Source organism: Olea europaea, chromosome 10 (genome assembly GCF_002742605.1).
Source record: "Olea europaea var. sylvestris chromosome 10, O_europaea_v1, whole genome shotgun sequence".
Lineage (NCBI taxonomy): Eukaryota > Viridiplantae > Streptophyta > Magnoliopsida > Lamiales > Oleaceae > Olea > Olea europaea.
This window is the reverse complement of record NC_036246.1, coordinates 9,232,633-9,241,855: the sequence shown is the minus strand read 5'-3', so window position 1 is coordinate 9,241,855 and position 9,223 is coordinate 9,232,633. Positions and strand designations below refer to the sequence as shown.

At 34.0% G+C, this 9,223-nt stretch overlaps 1 protein-coding gene across 1 annotated transcript; it reads left to right on the top strand.

The window, feature by feature from the left end:
- The first annotated feature begins 278 nt into the window (after positions 1 to 278).
- LOC111401166 (ATP-dependent 6-phosphofructokinase 5, chloroplastic-like) lies at positions 279 to 8,177 on the top strand. The gene is made up of 13 exons (XM_023028776.1): positions 279 to 794; positions 1,228 to 1,318; positions 1,920 to 1,993; positions 2,752 to 2,863; positions 3,267 to 3,362; positions 3,930 to 4,031; positions 4,120 to 4,194; positions 4,544 to 4,684; positions 4,817 to 4,933; positions 5,021 to 5,125; positions 6,904 to 6,984; positions 7,238 to 7,366; positions 7,667 to 8,177. Exons 1-13 carry the CDS (start codon positions 472 to 474, stop codon positions 7,832 to 7,834), a joined length of 1,614 nt encoding a protein of 537 aa, XP_022884544.1. The 5' UTR covers positions 279 to 471; the 3' UTR covers positions 7,835 to 8,177.
- The last annotated feature ends 1,046 nt before the right edge of the window (positions 8,178 to 9,223 follow it).

Here is a 9,223-nt window from a genome sequence, read left to right as displayed (position 1 = left end):
TCTCTCACAGGTGGATCCCATTTTTCTCGTAACGATCAAAAAATCAATTCTTAAAATCACTCCCCCAACAGGCTCTAGGTCAAATTTATTTATTTATTTTAAACTATCATACATTTTTGTTAAAAACAAAGCGATAGTCAAGTTTGACAATTTATAACCAGAGTTAGGTGAATCGACGGTCCGGTGTAGGGCTAGTTTTTGGTAAATTCATTTCCAAGAGAGGGCCAATTCGGTCACACTAAAAGGCCGCTTTTATAAGCCACGTTCAACTTTGACATAAAAAGAGGAAAAAGACAGACTGTATTTTAACTACCAAACAAATCCAAAGCTCTCTCTTTCTCCGCCACTCTCCGATCTCTCTCCCCCTGAATTTTGTGTTTGTGTTTATAAATAATTGCTGTATATAAACACATACACATACTCATTGACACTACTTCCAATTTCAGGTAGCATATTCTATTTACTAACTAAATGGACGCGCTTTTGCCGGTGATCAATCCGGGATTAGTTCATTCGCCGGCGAGTACTTTCCGTGATCATGGGTTTATGTTCTTCGGGTCGATTGGACCGTTTAAGAATTCGAATCTGATCCGGATTCCGAGGATTGTGAAGGTGAAAGCGGCTGCGCACAATCAGGCTTCTACTGCTAGTAGTGCACCGAGTATTGATTTCAGCGATCCAGATTGGAAGTCAAAGTACCAGCAAGACTTTGAGGCGCGTTTCAACATCCCGCACATCACTGATGTCCTCCCCGATGCCATTTCTTACCCCTCCACTTTCTGCCTTAAAATGAGGTAGCTGTTTCTTAAATTTCCAATTATAATAAAAATAAAAGTTCTGTGTTTTTTGCTAGTTTTTGGAGTAAGTTTTCTAGAAAAACCTGCACGTGCATGGAATTCACGTGATCTTGATTTTTGAAGATTTCGTTGTTAAACTTTGTGAATTAACCTTTATTTTGATAATAAATAGTTGGATCAATTTTATTTTGTCGGCTAATCAGCTAAAGGGGATTACCTTTTATTGATGTCCAACTTTTTTATCCTCGGTATATAATGCCCTAATTGTGCTCAACTATTTTATTGTTAATTTAGATATGTTTGAATCCAAAGTCCAAGTCTTTCGCTTGTGGCTAAACAATTACCAGATATTGAATGAAAAGCTAGCTGAAATTTTTGCTGGACACTTGCTCTTCCTATTTGAAGAAAATAATTTTAGATTCTGTAACAGGACTCCAATAATTCCAGATTTTGCAGAACGTTATCCTTCAGACGAGGAATGGCACGGTTATGTTAACAATAACGACAGAGTACTGCTTAAGGTATTATGCATTTGTCCATTTGTTTGTTTTTTTGTTTGCTGTTTGTCTTTCATGCCAATCAATTACCACTATTGACGTGTTTATAATGCCAACAATCTGCTTCTTAGAATTTCTAATCTTAATTAATAGATTAGATGGGTTTTTTTTGTCATTTGTAGATTTTAGGAGTGATTTCATATAACGAGCATATTCCCTACTTTTTTGTTACTAGATTAGATTGGTTTAGTTGGCATCTAAAATTCATTTCTTATCAAATTACTATATCACTATAAGATTGCACCCATGATTAGCATTTAATTGCTGAATTCTGATACTTAAGATGTGCAAGAAGATACCTCGTGAGAGACCGCCTGGAAAATGAAAATTGAATATTGGATATGTTACATACATGTGTGCATATAGAAACATGGTAGCACACGTGTTCTTTCCACACTATTTGATTAAGATAGGTAATGTATACATGTAAAATTGGGGCTTTTTAAATTTTCTGAAGTTGGCTTGCCAAAAGAGAAATTATTTCACATCTACAGGCACCAGAGACTAGTTAGCATATGTTTTGTTTTTATGCTATTGCCTCTGACTATGTATGCCATGGTTTCAGGTCATACATTATTCTTCTCCTACCTCTGCAGGTGCTGAGTGTATTGATCCTGGTTGTACATGGGTGGAGCAATGGTAATATTTTAACGGTTGACAAACATTTAAGTACTTTAAAATGATTTTCCATTTACTAGTACAATGCTTTGACATGGAAACTCGGTAATTGCCCATGGTTTCTAAAGACATCAAAATATACAAATCTAGGGAAACTTTTTAACTACATATTTGTCTAGTGTAAGCAGAGATTCGTGTACTGTTCCCGGAGTAGATGAAAGAGGCGTGTCCTCAACACATTGTTCTCTCTTGATTCATTCATTCCACTTGAGCTTAATATAAGAATCCTCATAATTCCCCTTCCCTCACGGATTTCTTAAAGGTTAAAGGTGCAATATGCAGCTAGCACAAATTCACTATCATGTCTTTTCTGTTATATTCACATCAGCCTGGTCTTCCTCGGGTCTAGAACATGTAATGGTGGTAATGTCATCAACCTTACCATTTACTTTAATTTTCATCATATGCTCAGAGGTTTTGAATGGAAAGGTTGCTGAACTGGATTAATTCCCCTATTAAATCCTTGCAATATGTATTTTTGTTGGCTGGATTTATTCAGATATACCACTAGCTTTTCAATGTGATCCAGAATGTCAAATTGATGGGTAAACGTTTCTCCTCATCATTTCAAAACTTAGATTACCTAGTCACATTGAAGCATTTTTCAGATTTTCATCACAAGCTTTTCTGATTATAATTTTTGTCATCCTAGATTTTATCCTATTAAAGGTAAAGGTAATCAACTCATTATTTCATTGAAATTGTCACTTATATTTCAGGGTTCACCGTGCTGGTCCCCGAGAAAAAATATACTTCAAACCAGAAGAGGTAAAAGCAGCAATTGTTACTTGTGGAGGACTTTGTCCCGGTCTTAATGATGTCATCAGACAGGTGTTTTCCGTACACTAATGCTTTACTCGTTTCATTTTATATATCTTTCTCTATATTATCTTATTCTTGTCGCTCTACAGCTAAAGTAGCCTCTGATTCAATTGAAAGACTTCACTAATTTATTTTCCAAACTCTTTTTGCTGGGAGATTAAATTGTAGTACTATTGCTTGGTCACTTAAATAATTGATTTCACCTACATAAATGAACATTTGTTCAGAAGAAAGGACATAGCCACAATTGAAATGCATGAACTAAACTACTGTAGTGTAAATTTGATTTGTTAACATTTTGACTTTTAACCTGGGATGTTTGGTACTAACTTGCAATCTGTGAAGAGCCTTGAAACTGTGAAGTAATTGTTAATTCTAATTTTAACTTCCTAATTTTTTGTTATGGATGCAGATTGTCATCACCCTTGAAATATATGGTGTGAAAAAGATTGTGGGAATTCCTTTTGGTTATCGTGGGTTTTCTGAGGAAAGTTTAGCTGAAATGCCAGTAAGTTCCTTCACTAATTTGAAAATAGAAGTTTGAATGTTATCCATTTGTCATGGAAGGAAGTATGACAATATAAAATAACCAAAGATCTTTCTTCACGCAAAATAAAATCCTTCTACATAACAACCTGCGAGAAGCGATCATAGATTGTGTTGGTCAATGCTCTTAATATTTCATTCTTGGGCTAGATCTATACGTATCTAATTACAATCTACATTTTTAATAAGGATCTGAACTTTGGCCTCCGGAAGATGTGTAATTACTCAAAATAGCATATTGTCTCAAATTGTCCGGTTGCCTCAGTTGTGCACGTATGCCTTGAGTTGATTCACTGAAATGTATAAGTAAAATATGTGTATTCATTATCCGTCTGCCTCTTTTGGTCCACATGTGCTATGTCATAAGCATTACCTTGTCACCCCAGCACTTCAGATTTTGGTGTGTAGATTGTGCCTACTGCATATAAAACATAACCCAAAAGCTCATATAGGCTTATTAGTTATGATTATTATTAAATTTGCAAAAATAATAGTAATAATTTTTTTTTTAACTCGCTGTCCTTACCAGTTATCCAGGAAAGTGGTTCAAAACGTCCATCTCTCCGGTGGAAGCTTGTTAGGGGTCTCACGTGGAGGACCTTCAGTCAGTGAAATTGTTGACAGTATGGAGGTAGCACTCCCTGTTTTCTCTTGCTTTGTCATATAAAATTGGTTTGGCAAGGTATGTTTGTTTGATATCCTTGAATTATTGATGTCAGGAAAGAGAGATTAACATGCTCTTTGTGCTGGGTGGAAATGGTACACATGCTGGGGCTAATGCAATACATGAAGAGGTTGTTAAGACTATGGCCTTTATACTCAAATGGGCACTCTGCTATATGTTATGCTCTCATTTAATATTCAATATTCATTCTATCATAATCCTTTCGCATGGAATTCAAGTGTTAAAAATATCTCTCGAGTAATTTTCTCGTGAATCGAATTAAGGTCACCTAACCCAGAATCTGCATGCCTTAAATCAATTAAGATTAAGATAAATCACAAAACAAGTTTGAGTTGTTGTCTTGGTTACATGTCTAATCTTCTTTATGCTGATGTTCTTGAAGTTAAGTGTTTGTTAACTTCTACTGCTAATTTTTTTGAAGAAGTTTTTTTTTTGGTCTGTCCATGTTTGCTATGCAGTGCAAGAAAAGACGGTTAAAGGTAGCCATCGTTGGTGTGCCAAAAACCATAGATAATGATATCCTGCTTATGGATAAAACTTTTGGTTTTGATACGGCTGTTGAAGAAGCGCAGAGAGCAATTAATTCTGCATACATTGAGGTATGAGTTTGTATTGTTACTAATACCTGGAAGTTCCATCTTCAAACACTTAGTTTTTTTCGTTTCTCTACTTTACTTGAGGGTTTGTACCTTTGAATTCTATAAAAATATGATTCTTTTACTCCTATACAGGCACATAGTGCTTATCATGGTATTGGGATTGTAAAATTAATGGGCCGTAGTAGTGGATTTATAGCTATGCAGGCATCGCTTGCAAGCGGACAAATTGATATATGTTTGATTCCAGAGGTACGAGTTCTGTGAACATAACTAAGAAGTATACACTTATAAAATCCTTTTGGCCTGGTTATTGACATGAGACACTTGCATCTGTAGGTGCCTTTTAATCTACATGGACCTCATGGTGTCTTGAGTCATCTCAAGTATCTTCTCGAGACAAAGGGATCTGCCGTAGTCTGTGTTGCTGAAGGAGCTGGGCAGGTAAGTGAGACAAATGTTCTCCCTTTTAGGTCTTAGAAATAATGGCTATTATTGTTAATAAAAAGCTCAGCATATGTGCCAAAAGTCCAACCTCCATGCCCTCATGAATATACTCTTGTTTTGTTTCTTCTGATTCGAGCACAATGACAAACATCAAATAATTAATTTGGAATCTTTTCTGATGTAACATTTGAAATCCGACAGCTTATGCCTTCTCATACATATGAAATCTCTCTAGCTTGATCATTAAATGCTTTATCATGTTTCAACAGTGAACGTTATCTAAACGTGAGACTTTTTTTTTTTAATTGGGAGTTAGAGCCGATAAATGAATATTTAACAAATTAATAACATAGCTTAAATAATAAATTTTTATGGTACTTGACTCAAGACCATACTAAATTAGTAATCTTACTCAAATATAAATAATAATTGATTAACAGTTTGTTTGAGCCTCATTATTTAGGAGAATAGAATCTGTAATAGCGGTTTTTTTTTTTTTTTTTTTTTTTAAAGAATACGTGGTTAAAATGTAAAAAAAAAAAAAAATTTAAAATTTTCTTGTAAAATTATTTTATTGGAAAAACGTATGGTTGAAAATAAGTTTGAGAAAAGATGAGTTTTTAGAGAATAAAGCTCAAACAGGACTAAATAGGTGAAATTTTATAATACGTGTTAAGTCTTACAAAATAGAGAATAAGATAGAAGAATTGATAGAGTATAACAGAGAACAAAAGTCAAGTATGTAAGTGGTTTTATTTTTTATTTTTTTATTTTTTTAAATATATTTTTTTTCCTTTCATTACTCAAGCATGAAAATTTATTGTAACAATGACCCATATATAAGGTTTCAATGAAAGTTACCATCATCTAGAGTAAATACAAAACATTTAGATAAAACTTATTATCTATCAATTTCCAACATTACAGAACTTGTTGCTTAACTTTTGTTTTTTCAATTCAAATTTTTTCTGAAAATATGTATTTAAATTGCTTGCTCCTTCTTTATGCTCGAACAGAGTTCAACATCTTCCCTAATTTTCTGCAATGCATCTCAGATTTATTTATTTTTTTTTTTTTTTAATTCTCTGTTGTATAAAGTAATTTTTTAAAGTTACGATGCTTGAAATTCATTTGGAGAAACACACGCTAAATCAAAGCTACCATTTAAAATCATGATCATTCTCGGTCAGTATGTTTAATCCCCCTTTTATCAGTAGGTTATTCATCGTCATATCATTTTCACTAGGATAATTCAAGAGGTGCTCGGCATCCATCATTTTAATAACTCTAACTAGAAATGACTACATAATCTATCAACGAAGTAATAAATTATTCAATTATCAATATCTGTCCAAACGTATTATTTTATAGAGAGGTTTTACCATAGGTTTTCAGTTGGAAAGAATATGTTGCCCAAGTACTTTTGCAATTTGGAAAAAAGAATTGACGATCAAGAAAACTCACTATTGACAAATTTACTGCTATTGTGAGTACAGTGTATCAGTATGTTTGTTCTTATATTTTTCCCCCTGAAAGGCAGGAGTAAATTCTTCTGCCATTCTTTTTCTCAACTTAAAAATTCTCTCTCTTCACCAGTGAGAAGCTCTTGTAAGAATATGATAAAGCTCTCATTTTCAAATTTCAGAATTCCTAATGTGCTGTTAGAATATAACTAGTTAATTACAGTCAATGTCTGTTAATTCTGAAATCTAATGCTGATGGACTGCTTTTGAGTGTTTTTAATAAACAGAAATATCTCACATTTTCGTTTTCAGGATTTTCTTGAGAAAATCAATGCTACAGACGCATCGGGAAACATTATATTAGGAGATATTGGCGTCCATATACAACAAGAGGTTGGCTACTGAACCTGATCACTGATCTACATCTTCTTGTCATGCTTGCGTTGGTTAAATTGATTGATAAATATTAGCCAATTGATGTAGATATATTTTTGTAAAGACAGTGCTACATAAGCCTTAAAATTCCGTCTTTTTGTAATGTATTTTGATGCTTATGTTATTGTTAAACGTTCTCCTGATTGTAAGATGCATCAATGGTTCGGTCCACCTAATACGCTACTAATGCAATTTGAATTACTTCTTATAGACAAAAAGGTACTTCAAGGGGATTGGGTTTCCAGCTGATGTAAAGTACATCGACCCAACATACATGATCCGTGCATGCCGTGCAAATGCATCAGATGGAATTCTCTGCACTGTTCTTGGTCAAAATGCTGTAAGTCTCTGATGCTTGTAGGCTTGTTGTTTATTTTTGGCCATAATGATATATCCCATGTCATGCACGGGCTTTTACCATTCTCCGACTGGCAGTTCTATAGTTTTGAAAATTTGATTGAAATGGCGAAATTTAAATGAACGAACTGTATCTTTAATGTAGAGCTGTTTTACCATAGAGTAGCTCAAGCTATAATATTTGGCTTTTAATCAATTGAAGTCAGTTATTTTAGGTTATATTTCTACCTATCAAAAAAAATTTTAGGTTATATTTCATCAATCTACACAAATATTTTGGCAGGTCCATGGTGCATTTGCTGGATATAGTGGCATCACAGTGGGGATATGCAACACTCACTATGTCTATTTTCCGATTCCTGAGGTCATTGCCCAGCCCAAGGTTGTCGAACCCGACAGCCGTATGTGGCATCGTTGCTTGACATCAACTGGACAACCGGACTTCGTGTAAGTAAAAGGTGATGTAACTTATTCTCAAGAAACCTTTGTTTCATATTGTAGATTAGAGGAGGAGGATTGCCAGCTTCAGGAGGATTCTTTCCCAAATTTTGAGGTGTATAGCATTCACAGTGTTCTGCACTGACAATAAAATCGCTAAAATACTGAGAAATGAAATTTGTAATTTAAAGAGACTAGTTTATATTACTCAATAATTCCTTGTTACCATGTAAACTAGTTTCTGCTGAAGGTAAATTACTTTATTATGCTTTATGAAATAAAAACAGTTGATGAACAAGGCACTGTAAATTGTATGACAGTTACAATTTATCATACCATTCAGTGCTATTCGAGTCTCTTCGCAGAACATGTAACTAGGGTCTAGGGTAGATGCGCATATTAGATAAAGGTTGAATAATGTAATAAACGAGTTTTAATTTTTTTTTTTTTTCTTTTTGACGTTTCTCTTCACCAATAATGCACCTAGTCAGGGCGTGTGACAACTCAATCTATGATTTCATTCTAATTTTAAACCAGTGTACATATTCATAATGTACTGTTAGCTCGATACTCTAAATCTAATTAGGTATTAGTTTATAAATAATAGTAATTTTTATTTTTATTTTCTTTTTTAATATTCGTACATTCAAATTTGTAAATTCTTTTTCTAAATGGAATTATGGATTTTGGGATTCCAGGCCGATTTTGGGAGGGTTATGCTATACTAACATCTTGGGTGACAGAATGCTCAAGTGACATTCTATCATTGATTGGTGGGGTGGGGTGGGGTGGGGTGGGGTGTCACCAGCAGTGTCATCTTCGGTGGTTAAAGTAGGCCCTCTAGTCTACACTGCAGTACGTTCCTAGCCAATCTAAGATTTCTTAGAAGTTGTACGTCCAGGACCTAATTGCCCCCATTTAAATTTTTTTGGTCCCTGAATGTCCTAGAGTATAAATAGTTCAAAGGGACGACGAATAATGTCACTTGTACATCATTCTTTGCACATCATGGTTGACATTACCATTGTTGTCAAGTAATGATTGCGTTAAAAATTGATTTTTTATTTATTTAAAATTGTCAAATGATATGTTGCCACATTGCGATGTATAAAATTTGATGTATATTATGATGTATACCAAGCATGATTGAAGTATTAAGGAGCCACATGCTTGTTTCATGTGTTTGATAGGAATGAATTAAGCTAGTGGTACATCCATGGCATAAAACTAGTTTGACATCCTTTGAGCTGTGAAGATTGAGGTCATTGATTCAATGGTAAAATTGTAAGTCATGTCAAAAATATAAACAAAGCTGGCAACTATGGTTTAACTGTATAAAAATGAACAGAAATTTACACCTGTAACTGGTCAACCTAACATATGGTACCATAATTAATAATTT

Bases quoted from the DNA above. Each gene is read 5' to 3' on its own strand.
- LOC111401166 (XM_023028776.1), top strand. From the start codon at position 472: ATGGACGCGCTTTTGCCGGTGATCAATCCGGGATTAGTTCATTCGCCG. The intron at 795-1,227 runs GTAGCTGTTTCT...ATTCTGTAACAG, and splicing joins ACTTTCTGCCTTAAAATGAG to GACTCCAATAATTCCAGATT. The intron at 4,195-4,543 runs GTTGTTAAGACT...TTTGCTATGCAG, and splicing joins CTAATGCAATACATGAAGAG to TGCAAGAAAAGACGGTTAAA.